Raw genomic sequence first — 15,211 nt, forward strand, 5'->3', positions numbered from 1 at the left:
AGCAGATACATCCTCAATTCAATTTAATTCAATTCAATTCCGCTTTATTTGTATAGCGCCAATTCACAAGAAAGTAATCTTTACAGACATAATCAGTTTAAGCCAATTGATTGTGATACACAATGACAAACAAATCCATTTTAGACCAACTGTTTAAACAAGCCAATTAGAAAAATCGACTAGCTAAGGAAAACCAACATATTGCATTGAATCATCTCTTCGATTCAATACCCCATCCTAAGCATCCATGGGGCAGTAGACAACAGTGGGACTGTTTGAAGACCCTATGTCATTCAGTCTGGAGTTGAATCAAATGAAACATTTTTAACTCCTGTTTACAACATAGAGCGAAACAGTTCTCAGCAAAGGGGCTGAACTTTCTCTTTCTTGCCTCGTGTCTGGCTCTGCTCAGTCATGCTGCCATTCGGACACAGCACACTGATACACCCACCATGAAGATTAGGGAAGGTTTAGCTACTGTGCCAGCCTTGCTCCCTGTGCCATGCCATCCCTCTGCACAGAGGGGGGTCCCACTTGGCATGGCAAGGTGAACTAGCCTCTGATTGATGGGCATGGTTTCAGCCCGCTACTGTGCTCCCTGAGGCCCATACCTCCTTTTCCTTTCTCCCACTGCTGTCTTGGCAGTAATGCCCAAATCCTCCTCCATGCCAGGCAGCCAGCTAAAACTCCTGGTGGGCACATCAATTACATAGCGGCACCTCCCCTCTTTTCTCATGTCTATCTGTGGGCCTGTCTACTGTCTCAGACAATGCCAATCTGGTCCCTCTTCATCTCCACTGCTGTCTATAGCTATCTCTTGAGTATGCGTTGTTTTAAACTCATGTTCATAAATACATCATTGAATATGCACAAGTATTCATGCACACACTCCATGCTCCCTCTCATAGGCAGGTCATGATGGTTGGTGGGAAAATCCTCCCTTGAGAGCACTCATTGTCACAGGCTCAGCTGTACAATTGGCTCAGGTGTGTATGCAGTATGTGCTTCTGTGTGCAAGGCATGAATGCTTTAGCTGTTTACATTTTTAATCTACTACTTAATTAGACAGCCTACTGCGTGTGTGATAGCTTTAAAAAGGGAATGTAAGAGAAAGAAATATAAGAAAAAAAAAATCAAGATGCATTGTTCTATTTCTAAAATGAATAATCATATTGATTATAACCTTTCTTTGGATTTTGGCGGCTAGTTGCTTTTGGCAAAACATAAATCATTTACTTGCAGTAGTACGCCATCTGGAGTATTCATAGAGCCACTGTGGTTAACGTCAAGCTGAGAAGCAAAGCTTTGTTTTGTTAGAAAGAAACGAAAGTGTTGTTTCTCGATTAATTGATTAATTAAACAATTATTAAAATATGAAATCAAATAAATAACGGTTTAAACCACGTTTTAATAAATGTCCGTTTAAATTAGATACATTACTGTGATTAGTAAAAAAAAATACATATTAATCTCATTAGCGATTTATGAGACGGAAACTCATACGAGTCAAATCATCTGAAGTCTGTTGTCTGCTTGAGAGGAGTGTGTACAGTACGGAAGCCCGTGTGGGGAAGAGGGGGACTCGAAGCGGGGGGACAATGGCGACGGGGCCTGGTGTAACGCTGCAGAGCGGCAGTCCAGCCAGAGAACTTTCTATTTCGGTTCAGCAAGGAGGAAATCAGACTCTCGAAAATCGGGTAAAACCCGAAGAGGCTACAGGTATGCCACATTTTTATGCTTTAGTATATTAGGCTTTTTTAGAAAAAAAATTTAAATTTATCGAAAGTGCTGGATGAGTCGACTGAAGCGAAGGCTTGCTAACAGTTAGTTAGCCGACTGTGTAACACTATTGACTGCTTTTTGAAAATTCTTACAAACTTTCGTAGAATTCAGGTATTATTCAGCCGTACGTAAACATAGTAACTGATGAAACACCAGAATATTGTATTTAACACAGTGTTGTTTTTAGTAAGGTAGCACCTCTGTGAGCTAATGGCTAACGTAAGCAACTTGCTAACCTAAACTTTGTACAAACACACAAAGGTCTCTGAAGAGAAATGTTGCACCACACTAGTTTAAGATATTTGTGGTATTAAACAATGACTGTTATTTGGGCCATCTTCGCAATACGAAATAAGTTATGACACTCAATATGAAACAGTCAACAGCTCAAAATGTGATTTGTAATTCTCTCTGACAGTCGCTTGTGGTGTGTGTTTCTACATTTTCAGGACGTAATGTGACTGATGCACATAATAACCAATCATTTTTTATAGTTAACCCCATAGACAGATCACATCCTACAACAGATATGCGGGACATATAATAAAGAAAAATAAAGACTTGTTAATCTAGATCACAAGTAGGAGAAACCTTGACTGTAATGTTTTGTGTTTGCCCCGGAGAAAACAAATATGAAATGTGAGCTGTCACAGTTTGACTGATCATATCTGCCTTTTGGCCAAGTTATGTATACATGTATGGAATATATATATATATATATATATATATATATATATATATATATATATATACATGTGTGTGTATATATATATATATATATATATATATATATATATATATATATATATATATATATACACACAGACAGTGTAATACACTTGTCATAATGAAGGATACATACACAGCTTTTATCCTAAAATTTTTAAAGGTACCAATTTTCTAAGATAATTGAAGATAATCGAACACTGTTACAGTTTTGTTGTAGTAGTCTAATATCTTTGAAACCACTGTTGTTACATGCAAGCACAGTTTATTAGCATTGAATTAATATTAGTTGAATTTGAAGTGAAAGTGAGTTGTGCAAAGGCCTGCATACAGATCAAAATGAATTTTTAGTTGGTGTATTTTCTAAAAAAAAAAAAAATCCAAGATTAGAAAGAATCTGTTGGAGTTCCAGTGAGGCTATTAGATGTATTAAATAGAACTATATGTGTGAGTGCATTACATTATTTAACTGTTTTCTAAAATATATTATATCTTTTTTTTTATTTCTAAGAAACAGAGAAGCAGAGTCGCATGGCTTCTCTACTGGAGAAGCTTCATGCCAAACACAATGCTTCCCGACCATGGCAAGAAACCTGCAAGGTTGTGCGTCAGGCCATGGTGAGAAACATCCATCAATCCATTTTTCTAAATACCTGCTTAGTCTTATGTGGGTCGCAAGCGGCCAGAGCCTATCCCAGGTGCTTTCAGGCGAGAGGCAGGGTACACTAGTTCATTACATGGTTAGCAATTACCAAAAAATTGTTCTTGATTCTGTCAGGTTAGCATTAGTGTCACATAGAGAGCCAAACAACCAAAGCAAACAAATAAGTCAGAGGCCTTTAAAAAGCCTCATACCAAAGTGTTTCTGAACTCAACCCTCAGTTTGGCAGGTGGTCAAATATTTCTTACCAGTCTTGCAACTATGACTGGGGTTCCCGAGTTCGGTCCTCGAGGTCTACCATCCTGCAAATTTTAGATGCAGCCCTTCTCCAACACGCTTGAATCAGATGTCATCTGCATGTCATTCAGCTCTGCAGATGCCTGTCATTTGATTCAGGTGTGTTGGAGAAGGGTTGCATCTAAAAGTTGCAGGATGGTAGATCTCGAGGACCGGACTTGGGCACCCCTGAACTATGATGTCCGATATTAGACAGTTAGAGGCTCCCCCTAGTGGCGTGATTGTGTATTACACGTCAACTACGCATTTTCATGACTGAAAAACGAGGCTGACCAAGTCCTAGAAGCTATTTTGTACAGTAATTTAAGGAAGAAAGTTCCACAGTAGTGCCATTCCTCTATGTATGTACTTGCAGTTTTTCAGCGGGTCTTATCAGAAACCTACAACCCATGTACCTACATGTTCAGTGTAAATTTGTAGCCTTTAAGCACATAAACATATAGACAGTTTTTATTTTAGAAGTGAAGTGCAGTGGTGACATTTATTTCCGTTATTATTTTCACTAAATAGTCCAACATTTAAATGTCAAACCAGTTTTGGCGACTCAGCCAATGTAAAATAAATCTGAATATCACATGCTGTTCATGAAGGACATTTTTTTTCTCATTTCTTTCTTATTTATATATTTTTTTTATCATACTGTGTCCCAGGAGAAACGTGGTGTGATGAACGCAGCAGGTCACCAGCTCCTACTCAGCTGCTTGGAGACCCTGCAGAGAGCCCTAAAAGGTGAGGACATTGACTCAAAGTACAGATACACAAGTAAGAACAGGGAAATGGCTTTGTTTTATTGGACAGAGGGAGTGTAGCTTAATTTAGGTTGAAATCAATTGTGAAACTTCAATGATGCAAATCAGTTTGCCTTGCAAACATTAATTAACCAAAGCACGTTAATGTGTCTTTTCCTGTGAATATACAGCATGCAGATTTTTATAACATAATTATATTGTAAGTTTTCTGTTCTCCTTTTTTTTCAGTCTCATCTCTCCCGTCCATGACAGATCGTCTAGAATCCATTGCTCGACAAAACATGTGAGTATCAAAACTTAAACTCATATTTTTTCATTATGTCTCATTGCCTCTCAGCTAGTAATAACCAAAAAAGTAAGCCTAAGAAGACTAAGGATGAAATGTGTTAACAGTGTTTCCCCTACATAGACTCAGAGAATCACCCTCGTGAGAGCCCATGTATCCAGTGTGTCCACATATGTGGACCAATGTCCTCGCGGCAGTGATCAACAAGCTCTCAATTCTGTCACTGTACGCTCGGCTAAACAGCCCTCACGCTTGAGTTATGACACTCCGGAAGTAGAGACTATGGTTGACGTGTCTTATCCTCTGATTGGTCGGTTTCTGGCCGACAACAGAATTATGTCAGAAAGAACTTCTCTAAAGTGTTGCTTTTTTCCTCTCTTTGTGTTGTCTGGTCTGAGCAGGTTGGGCTCTCACCTCAGCCCATCAGGGACTGAGTGTTACATCACATCAGACATGTTTTATGTGGAGGTGCAGCTGGACAGCAGTGGCCAGTTAGTGGATGTCAAGGTGGCTCATGAGAGAGAAAACCCTACGGTCAGTAAATTTCCATTTAGCTCCTTTAGCTAAATCAAGTTGTTAATTGTTAGGATTTTAAACTTGTTTTCCAATTTAAGAATTTATGCAAATGTTTTTATTCTCTCAGAGAAAAAGAAAAGTGGGCAATCGCTGGTTCTTTTGATTAATTTGAATACATTCACCATCTTACGTGGAAGATGTGTAAAATTAATGTCTGGGTTTGTTGATTACAGAGTTGTCCTGAACTGTTTCAGCATCTAAGGTCAGTAAGCACTACAAAATTTAAGCTTTCACGCTTCAAAACAAACAATAATGCAGATTTAGTCATTTTTGTTTGGAGGAACAAAGTATGCATATGTTAGAAACGTTTTTCTCTTACAAAGGGAAAAAAACTTTGAAGAATTTTCCAAACATCTCAAGGGGCTGGTTGATTTATACAAGCTTCCAGGAGACAAGTAAGTTGACTTGTTACCACTGTCAATGGTTCACATAAAGTTTTTGAAATTAGATCGATCTCTTCAAGAACATGAAGGACAGTTTCTTCTAATAATTCCTGTGTTTCAGTAAACTGAAAACGAAGATGTATAAAGCACTGCAGTCGTTAGAGCTTGATCTGACCAAGATGATGCACATGTTTAGGTAAGTTTGCAGGAAGGTAGTCATTGTGTCACCTTATTAACTATTCTCAGTATTTTTAAGTTACTTATTTTTTACAAATGACAAGAGATTGGAATGTGTTATGTGGTGATGCTTCCACTTGTAAATTCAACCAGATTTAATAAATGTATAATATATAAATGTTCTCTTAATGTGGACCCTATAATTGACATAATCCTGTGTCATTATGCTGATCGCAATATTTAAATGTATCACAATTGATGATTAAAAGTTAGTGCCTGTGAAATGTATATTTAATTAAATAGTTTTGTAAATTTTGGATTATAGGTGAATGACCCTGTTTGGCAATAACAGGATTATTGTTTACGTCTTCCAGGTTAGCAACCAATGCTAATACAGTGGAAACTATTCTTCATGGAAGTGTGGGCTTGCTGACAGCCAGGAGTGGTGGCCATCTGGTTTCTCTCCAGTGTTATGTGTCTCCTTATGACATATTTGAGGAGGGAACAGGGACACATCTCAACCTAACCGACAACAACGGCAAGTGCTTAAAGGACATCATTGACAAGTGTCCAAATGAAGAATGATAGATTCAAGATCTTTATTGTCATTATGCTAGCATAACAAAATTATGAGGTGTCTCTCGGCTTAACAAAAGAAGATAGAAATAAATAGTCACATATAAATAAGTAAAAAATAAATATATAAAAGATATAAGAACACCTCTATATTTACAGAAAATTAGAAAGAAGAATCCACCAGCTTCTGGCAATATGATTTGCTGATTGGCTGTAAGTATCCTGTGTGAATGGTTTCCTGACTCTGTATATGACGCTTGTTATTGCAGTGCCACGTTCTTTGGGTGTCAGTGTGTCTGTGACAATTGAGGGAACGTCTGCAGTGTATAAGCTCCCAATCACTCCACTCATCACCGGTTCCCACTCGGTTGACAACAAGGGGTAAGAAAATATACCTACCATCACATGGTACTTGGGAATCATAGTAAACAATAATAAACACACTGCTTCTTATCATAACAAAGGGATTATCTCAGTCTTATTTTAGTATCCAAATCAGGACAAGTAGAGAACAGCTGATACATTTATGTTTTTCTGCATTTTAGCACACCTTCTTTTTCCACTGTGACCAACTCCAACTGTGTAGATCTGCCAGCTTGTTTTTTCCTCAAGATGAATCGGCCCATGCCTTTCTCACTATCCTTTATTCAGAGGATGGGCAGCGTTACTTGTGAGTTTATTTTATGCATACTGTACTCAGTTGTCATTATAAAAAAGTACTGAAAAATTTATGCTTGTTTTTTATTTAAAAATCTTGTTTTTTTTTTTCTTATACAGCAATTCCAGTGTTTGACTCTTTGCCGAGCCTCTCACCTCTTTACCAGTTGATAGTCCAGAGCCAGCTGCAGCTCTTGGAAGAGAACAGCTCTCTGCCAGCACCACTCCACAACATGCACTTTTACTCTGTGAGCTGACACACACAATACCTTCTCACATAAATCTTTTTTTAATCTATTGTATATTTCCTTTAATTTATTATTTCATTTCAGTCCACATCCATCCTCTGTTGATTATTTTGTGGTTGGTTGATTAACTTTTCTTACCTACTTCAGCTCAAAACAACATTATCAAAACCACTGGAAATATTTATTAGAAAACTATTATCACAATACTATTTACAATTTTGTCTTTGTTCTGTTTCTTCTCTTGGTATCTAATCTGTCTTTGCACAAATTCAGAAAAAGTAAATTCAGGGAAATTAAGTAATTTGTGATTCTGTAATGAAATTTGAGGTTTCACAAGATAAGCACATCCATTGTATAGATATTTTATATTGTTAATCTACACAAAGAACTGTGTATGAAACTTCCGTCTTTTATGTTTTTTTCATAGATCTTGCCAGATCAGCAGCATTGTTACTTCCTAAATGGTGACGCCCCGGTGCAAGATGGTCACTCTCTTCAAGGAGCGATGGTGTCCAAGATCCCCTTTGGCCACCCGGCACAAGTGCCATTCTTGCTGGATATAATTCGCCACCAGGCAGCCTGTAATACATTGATAGGCAGTTGTGTCAAACGAACATCCATCAAAGAAGGTAAGTATCTCATATCTGATGTGTATAGGAAGTCTGGTTTTGGTTTGTATTACACTACATTTGACAATTGCAACATGTTTTTGTGTTTTCCTTCAGACAGTGCAGGCCTTCTGCAGTTTGAAGTATGTCCACTCACTGACTCAAGTTTCAGCGTCTCTTTCCAGCACCCTGTCAATGAATCGTTAGTCTGTGGTGAGCTCTCACTTTTACTAAATTCCATTAATTAATCACATTTTGGGGTATTTTTGCATTTAATCAAATTTTTAATCAAAGCTACAAGTTGATCCACTTATTTTTTTTTATGTAAAGAAAACCTATCAAAAAGGGAGGTTCTGACCCCTGAAATTGAGTGTATTGTTTTATTAAAGAATGTGTTTCATGATTGTTATTACAAGCCCAATGTTAACAGTGTAATCATGTCTAGAATCAGCAATTGCAATCATGTGAACACTCCTTACCTCCCCCAGACTAAAGTGTGCATGTAAACCAGGAAAGGCTCACTGTAGAGCCAGTGTTCGATTTGTCCCATTTTAGTTATTGTAATAGCAAATTATTACAATAAGACAGGGATGAGGAGAGTATATTCTAAAACAATTCTGCCAATAGACTGCCTTTATTGTGACACTTTGGAAAGTGTTGCAAAATACAAGCTCCTATAAATGTAGCATAAATATTAGTCTTAAAAGAACTTGTTTTAACTGGTTATTAGGTTACGTCATTGAATGCAACCAAACAACAGTTTTGGTTTTGTAGAAACACTTTGGATACTATGCCAATACTGGCAGTTTATGTATAGATGTTATTGATTATTTTTTGGTACATCATTGAGAAATTGTGATATCAGTCAAGATATTGGTTGATTGCAAAATGGTAAATCCTGATTTCTAACTTATCTTTTTACTCTAGTGGTGATGGAGGTTATTGACTCCAGACAGGTGTCCTGCCAGTTGTACAAAGGACTGTCAGATGCTCTGATCTGTACTGATGAATTTATTACCAAAGTGGTCCAGAGGTGAGAATGCTGATTCTTCTTGAGTTTATAAATGTGAATAGTATATTTTTAATGGTAATTGTTTCCAAACTTTTGTAGATGCATGTCCATTCCTGTAACTATGCGGGCCATTCGAAGGAAAGCTGAGACCATCCAAGCTGACACGCCTGCTCTCTCATTAATCGCACAGACAGTGGAAACCATGGTTAAGAATAATCTGCCACCCTCTGGTAGTCCCACCTATAACATGGTAGCAGGAGATGGAGCCAACCCAACAGGACTGCCTGGACTCACAGGCAGCAACACACCTACTGCTGGAGGACCCCCTGGGGGCCCTAATTTTGCAGGTCCAATCTCTTCTTTGTTTGAAATGTCTCGTACAGGGAGGCAATCTCAAGGGGAGTGTCTCACCCCAGGAGGGGTGGCTGGTCAGCAACAGTTGCAGCAACAGCAGCAAGGTCAAGGCCATTCAGATGACTACAACAAAGTTACCCAGAATCCCATATTGACAAGTTTATTACAGATAACTGGAAGTGTGGGTTCTAGTCCCAGTTCACAGAATGCACCACAACCCCATCAAACCCCACCCCCAACATCCTCCCCTGCCAGCAACACAAAGAATCATCCTATGTTGATGAACCTTTTGAAAGACAACCCCACACAGGATTTTGCTGCACTCTATGGTTCTAGTCCGTTGGAGAGACAGAATTCCTCCGGCTCCCCACGGACAGATAGCATGGCTGGAGCTTGCTCAGGAAGTAACGCAAAGGGAAAGAAGAAGCGTCCCCGGGGAACTGAAAAGGGTGGAGTTCTGCCTGGAGCAAGTGCAGGTGGTGGAAGTGGTGGTATGGGTATGAAATCACAACAAGCATCCTCCATACCACAGCATCACCAGCACCATTCAGTTACCCATGAGGATGATTTTCATCGCGAGCTCCTTTCTATGGACGTGGATGCATCTCAAAATTCTATCTTCGATGTTAACCTAACTGGGGATGGCCTCGATACACCTCATAGCATCACTCCTGCACCTAGCCAATGTGGAACACCACCCCCAGGCTCCAACATGCCTTATTCACAATCTCATGTTCAGTCTCAGCAACAACCACCACCAGGTGCTGTTCCACCTCGTATGGTCCGCCTCTCCAGCTCTGATAGCATTGGCCCAGATATCACAGAAATCTTGCAAGATTTACCTGAACAAACTGGTAAAGGCAGCAGCGGAAACCATGGGCAGCACCCTATGGGCAGTGGTGGGGAGGATGGAGGCCCCCTAGGTACTCCCATCCGTGATTCATCAAGTTCTGGTCAGGGTAGTGCAGTGTTTGACTCAGCAGATATTTTTAATACCAATAGTAATGAAAACCCCTTTACAGATGCTGCTGACCTGATTGCTGAGGCAGCTGCAACTGCTGCCACTCCTACCAGTGACTCTTCTTCCACAAACTTCTTTCCTGATGCTTCCGACTTCAACCCTGATCTTCTGACCTCAGGCCACGGTTTCTCCCAGAGCTACTTTGATGACAGTTCTCCAAGTGCTGATGGAGACTTGGACCTAGTCAAGGGATTTGGGGGAAGTAGCCAGCAGAATACTCCATCTGGAACACCTCAGAATCCTACCCCACATGGACAGAGCACCCCAGAACCCTCACTTAAAGACCCTTTCGATATGGGGTTGGTTTTTGGAGGCTCTGGTAAACCCCTTCTAGGGCAAGCTCCTGATTTGGGAGACGCACCAGGTGGAGGGTCCCAGAGCCCCATCATGATGGGACTTGGTGCATGTACTGATTTTAAAAGTGCAGAACCCAAAGTAAAACAACAGCAAGGACTCATGCGGCCAAAGGATGAGAATGGTGGCTGTGGGGGGAGCAGTTCTGGGATGGGAATGGGAAGCAGCTCAGTGGAGGGAAAACAAGTCAAAAGAAGCAGAACTCCATCCAGTGAGGGGAAGTCTAAAGATAAACCTCCCAAACGCAAAAAGCTAGATCCTGATGGCAAGTCCCCCTCTCACAGCTCAGGAGGGCGGCCATATACGCCTCCTAGTGGGGGTTCAGGTTCTGGAGGAAGCGTAAGTGGAGGAGGCTCCAAATCCCCTGGTAGTTCAGGGCGCTCACAAACTCCCCCTGGAGGTGCCACACCTCCAATTCCCAAAATCACCATTCAGATCCCAAAAGGCACCATTACTGGGGGAAAAACAACATCCCATGGTGGATACACCTCCAGCAGCTCAGCCACTAGCAGCACAGGAGGTTCAGGTGGAACCAGTAGCAGCAAAAGCCACCATTCACACTCATCTTCCTCTGGGAAGATCAAGTCCAAAGAAGGTTCAATGACACAAGGTAACAGCTCCAAGCCAGGGAGTGGAGGAAGTGGAAGTGGGCCATCCCAGTCAAAAGGCTCCTCTCAAGGCATTGGTGTTGGCAAACCAGGATCCTCCCCAATAACTAAACATGGGCTGTCTGGGCCTGGAGGTTCTGGAGCAGGAGTTGGAAGTGGTAATAAAATTAAGCCTCAGGGGGGCAAGCCTCCTGGGTCACTTATGAATCCCAACATAAAGCCTAATATTTCCCCTTCCCATTCCCGTTCCAGCAGCTCTAGTGACAAATTGTCCTCCCCACTGAAAATGCAGCAGTCCCAAGTTCCAGGAACCCCTCCTTCTTCCAAGGCTAAATCTCCAATGGGCTCAGGAGGTGGCAGCTCTAGTGGATCTAAGTCTTCCTCTGGAGGAGGTTTGAGCTCTCAGAAGCCAGTTGGTGGAGGCTCTTCCTCTAGTTCCACGTCTTCCTCTTCATCTTCCAGCTCCTCCACATCCTCTGGTTCCATGAGCTTCTCAGGAGGCTCCCAGTCTCAGTACGGGAGTGGAGGAGGTGGAAGTGGAGGGGGAGGAGGGACAGGTGGAGGAAGTGGTGGAGGCAGTGGAGGAAGTGGTGGGTCTGGACAGAACAATACAAATAACCCTAATGCCAAAGGGAAGTCTCCTAGTAGAAACAAAAAACCCTCTTTAACAGCAGTTATAGACAAGCTGAAGAGTGTAGGTGGAGGTGGAGTTGGGGAGGATGGTTGTGAGGTAGGGCCACCAGTTGGGGGAGGTGGTTCAGCATCTGCTCCTGGTGGTCCTGGAAATGTGTCGAGTGGATCTTCAAACATGGGTCCTTCCAAGCATTCCTCATCCTCCCAAGGCGGAGAATATAAACGGGAAAAGTCTGATAAGGAGGCAAAAGCAAAAGTTTTGGTTTCGGTAGGAAATATTGGGGATAAAAAAATGATGGACTCAAAAACAGGTGGAACTGCATTGGCCAAAATTATCATTAGCAAACCAGATGGTGGTTCACCAAGCATCAAGGCTAAAGTGACCCTTCAGAAAGCGGGAGAAGGTTCTAATGACCCCATGCGTCCACAAATTCCTAGCCTCAAAGCATCCCCCCTCTTTAGTGGCTCTACACCCAAGCATGACCGGTCCTCCCCCAGCCACAGCCGCTCACCAGGATACACACCGCTCAACCACGACAGCGAGAGTGAATCGGGTAGCAGCTCAGTAGCAGAGAAGTCACACCAGAACAGCCCTAGTTCAGATGACGACCAAACTGTGCGCCCTCTTCCTCCTCAAGACTACATGAGCTCCATTTCCCTCAGTTCAGGGGAAAAACACAAAAAACATAAGAAGGAAAAGAAAAAGCAGAAAGAGAGAGAGCGGGAGAGGGACAGAGACCGAGAACGGGACAGGGAGAAGGAGAAAAAGAAGTCTTCTATGTCCATGGGGTCGTCTTCACATCCAATAAAAGCAGACAGTTGGTCACGGTCTCCCATCTCAGCCTCAGATTCATCACTCTCCATGCTCGGCTCAGAACGTCAATCCCGGTCCAGTCCAATGTATATGAGAAATGAGGATGACGATCTCATGGACTCCGCCCTTACTGGTAACCTTTAAAATATAAAAGTTTCTTTTATATTTTTGTCGTCAGATTTTAACACATGGCTTTTAACATACAAAGTTAACCTCTATTTATTGAACTCAGAATAAATTGGAACTGGATAGAAGAACGTTGTGGTTCTGTGTGACCCGATAAAGCTGTATTTTAATGTTAGATTTTACTGTAACTGAGTATCATTGTATAATGTCATGAATGGGTTGGCAGTTCTATGACAGTAGCTTTTACAAATATAAAGCCACTTAAGAGTACCGAATTTCTACAGCTTGTCTGCAAAAGTGGCTTTAAACAGTATATTTTCTGAGAAGTGGACATAAGTTTTGTATTTTCTGTCATGTCAAAAGTTTTTACTGTCAGTATAAGTTTGTAATGTTTTATTTAATATATCATGCAAAGTGCACGTCTGATTGCCACATATATTGTATGTTGTCAAAAAAAAGCATAAATAGGTATTGTAAAGCAAGAAAAGGTACAGTGTTTATTTGCCTTTTTGGATAAAACTCAGTAGATTTTACAACACTGACCTGTTAATGTTTAAATTTGTATAACTAAATACTGATGATGATGTTTTTTGTTTGTTTTGGTTTTTTTCTGTAGCATTTTAGAAGCTCAAAATAAACATTTAACTTCTGGAAATTTGCTATCATGTTTCTGTATCTAACAGACCTGATCACAACTACAAGTTATCAGGCAAGATCAGCAAGAGAATTCTTGTAGCTGTTGAGCTTGATTATCTGGGAAAGAAAAGAAGTAAATGGTACATTTGATAGGTTTGTCTACACTAGATGGCAGCAATGTACTGACTGTAATGAGTTACACATCGTCAGAGGAAATTCTTCAAGGTTAAATGGATTTTCACATCTTTATTTACAGTTATCAAGAAAGCTGATTTATGAAGTCATGGTGTAACTACTCAGGACTGGAGAAATAGGAGAAACAAATACCAAAAATTACACAAAACAAATAAGTTGGGACAAAAAAAAAAAAAAAAACATGGTACATCTCAGAGGACAAAATGAAAACTTAATAAAAGTGACAGCTCTGAATACCAGTAATGATACTGTTTCAAATTAAATCTGAACGTTTGAATGTACTTGCAGCATAAAAGCACATGATAAGAACACCTGAAAGACTGTTTTTTTGGTCTTAAAATGCTTTTAAAAATCAGCTTATTTAGCATTTTTCAAGAAATTAATTTTAAAATGTCGAACAAGAAAAACAAGCAGTCAACTTGATAATAATTTGTGTTTACCTTAGGAAGTCAGTTGGTACATGTCTAATAATACTTAACAGTATTGATGGATAATTCGTATGGATAATTTTCAATACATAAAATGAACCAGTAATTTTTAGAAAGATAAACAAATAATGGTAAATAGTGCTCAGTTTAGATACACAGAAGCCTAGAGGTAGAAGTGGCATTCCAGCACAGCATGAATCCAACAAAATCAATACTATACTGAAAATAAGGCATTTGGTCCTTTTGACTCCCCCTGCTAAATCACCTCATATAAAGTCACAAGGTTATCTAGTCAGTTGATCTTCTGACCCATCATTAAATTTTTTTCCTGACCGAGCTATATTTTCTCAACACCAAAGCTCCATGCTGAAGTGCTTAGCTGACACAAATGGATGGAGTCATGATATGAAAAAAAACATCTAAAAATAAAACAAAGTTTTGTGCCTTAACAATCAGGACATTTAGCTCAAATGTCCTTAAATATCTTCATTTGTGTGGGGTCATCATCTATTAATCTATTACTGTTAGGGTCCCTGAGGCCTCAGCTAAAGGACCCAAAGGGAGGTCATCAGACACTTTGTATTGTATGTGAAATAATTGATGATGGAAATTAGAAAAGTGCCATACTCAGATAAGCCCCGTGACTGCAGGGGGCTCTGGCCGGGCCGTCCTCTGCCACCCTTGGGGTGGGTCTGGGGTAGTCTTCGTGGTGGGGTGGATTGGATTCTTGCTCCCAGATTGCTGCTGATCGCCCGGGTCTCTGGTTTGCCCTAGTCTGCCTCTAGCCTCCGTGGAGGCGTGGTCACATTTGCACGATCACACTCATCTCCGCTCACTCCTCATCCCTCATACCCTGTATGCTGACACAGTCACTGAGTTTTCCAGTTTATACACTAAGAGCTACTTTTGTTTAGTTTTGTGTGTGTGTGTCTTTGATCCTTTGTTGTTGTGATACATCCTGTTGTTGCTGTCTTGTTTTGTTGTTTTTTTTTACGAACTCCTGATGATTTTCAGCTTAGTAGGAAATTCTCTGTCGTCTTTCTGTACACGTGTAGCAGTTGGTTGTCTGGTGTTAAGTTGCATTGAAGGGTTGTTGCTTCTATCTACTGTCTTCCTTTTTTCTACCTTCCTTTTTACCACTTTTCTCTTTTTTCTGTCCCCTCCAGTCAGGTCTAACAAGATTACATAAATTCCATAAATCTAAATAAATAAGATAAAACAATATATTTAAATAAATATAGAAATAAAAAAAATTAGATTATCAAGCGGAGCCTTATACCCAAGGTCCCCTTGACAAAGCAAAT

At 40.4% G+C, this 15,211-nt stretch overlaps 1 protein-coding gene across 1 annotated transcript; it reads left to right on the forward strand.

Annotated features, from left to right (window-relative positions):
* The first annotated feature begins 1,560 nt into the window (after positions 1 to 1,560).
* med1 (mediator complex subunit 1) lies at positions 1,561 to 13,297 on the forward strand. Its single transcript, XM_041974133.1, has 16 exons — positions 1,561 to 1,719; positions 3,020 to 3,126; positions 4,117 to 4,195; positions 4,444 to 4,498; positions 4,903 to 5,035; positions 5,251 to 5,279; positions 5,401 to 5,472; positions 5,582 to 5,656; positions 6,012 to 6,175; positions 6,483 to 6,594; positions 6,759 to 6,883; positions 6,991 to 7,118; positions 7,546 to 7,747; positions 7,844 to 7,939; positions 8,654 to 8,759; positions 8,838 to 13,297. The coding sequence occupies exons 1-16, from the start codon at positions 1,599 to 1,601 to the stop codon at positions 12,664 to 12,666; spliced, it is 5,433 nt and encodes a 1,810-aa protein (XP_041830067.1). The 5' UTR covers positions 1,561 to 1,598; the 3' UTR covers positions 12,667 to 13,297.
* The last annotated feature ends 1,914 nt before the right edge of the window (positions 13,298 to 15,211 follow it).

The sequence above is a fragment of the Melanotaenia boesemani genome, chromosome 21 (assembly GCF_017639745.1).
Source record: "Melanotaenia boesemani isolate fMelBoe1 chromosome 21, fMelBoe1.pri, whole genome shotgun sequence".
Lineage (NCBI taxonomy): Eukaryota > Metazoa > Chordata > Actinopteri > Atheriniformes > Melanotaeniidae > Melanotaenia > Melanotaenia boesemani.

What these genes read in the sequence shown, in the direction of transcription:
- med1 (XM_041974133.1), top strand. Translation starts at nt 1,599, where the DNA reads ATGGCGACGGGGCCTGGTGTAACGCTGCAGAGCGGCAGTCCAGCCAGA. An exon ending in AGGTTGTGCGTCAGGCCATG is followed by an intron (nt 3,127 to 4,116) that starts GTGAGAAACATC and finishes ACTGTGTCCCAG; the next exon opens with GAGAAACGTGGTGTGATGAA. An exon ending in CAATGAATCGTTAGTCTGTG is followed by an intron (nt 7,940 to 8,653) that starts GTGAGCTCTCAC and finishes TTTTTACTCTAG; the next exon opens with TGGTGATGGAGGTTATTGAC.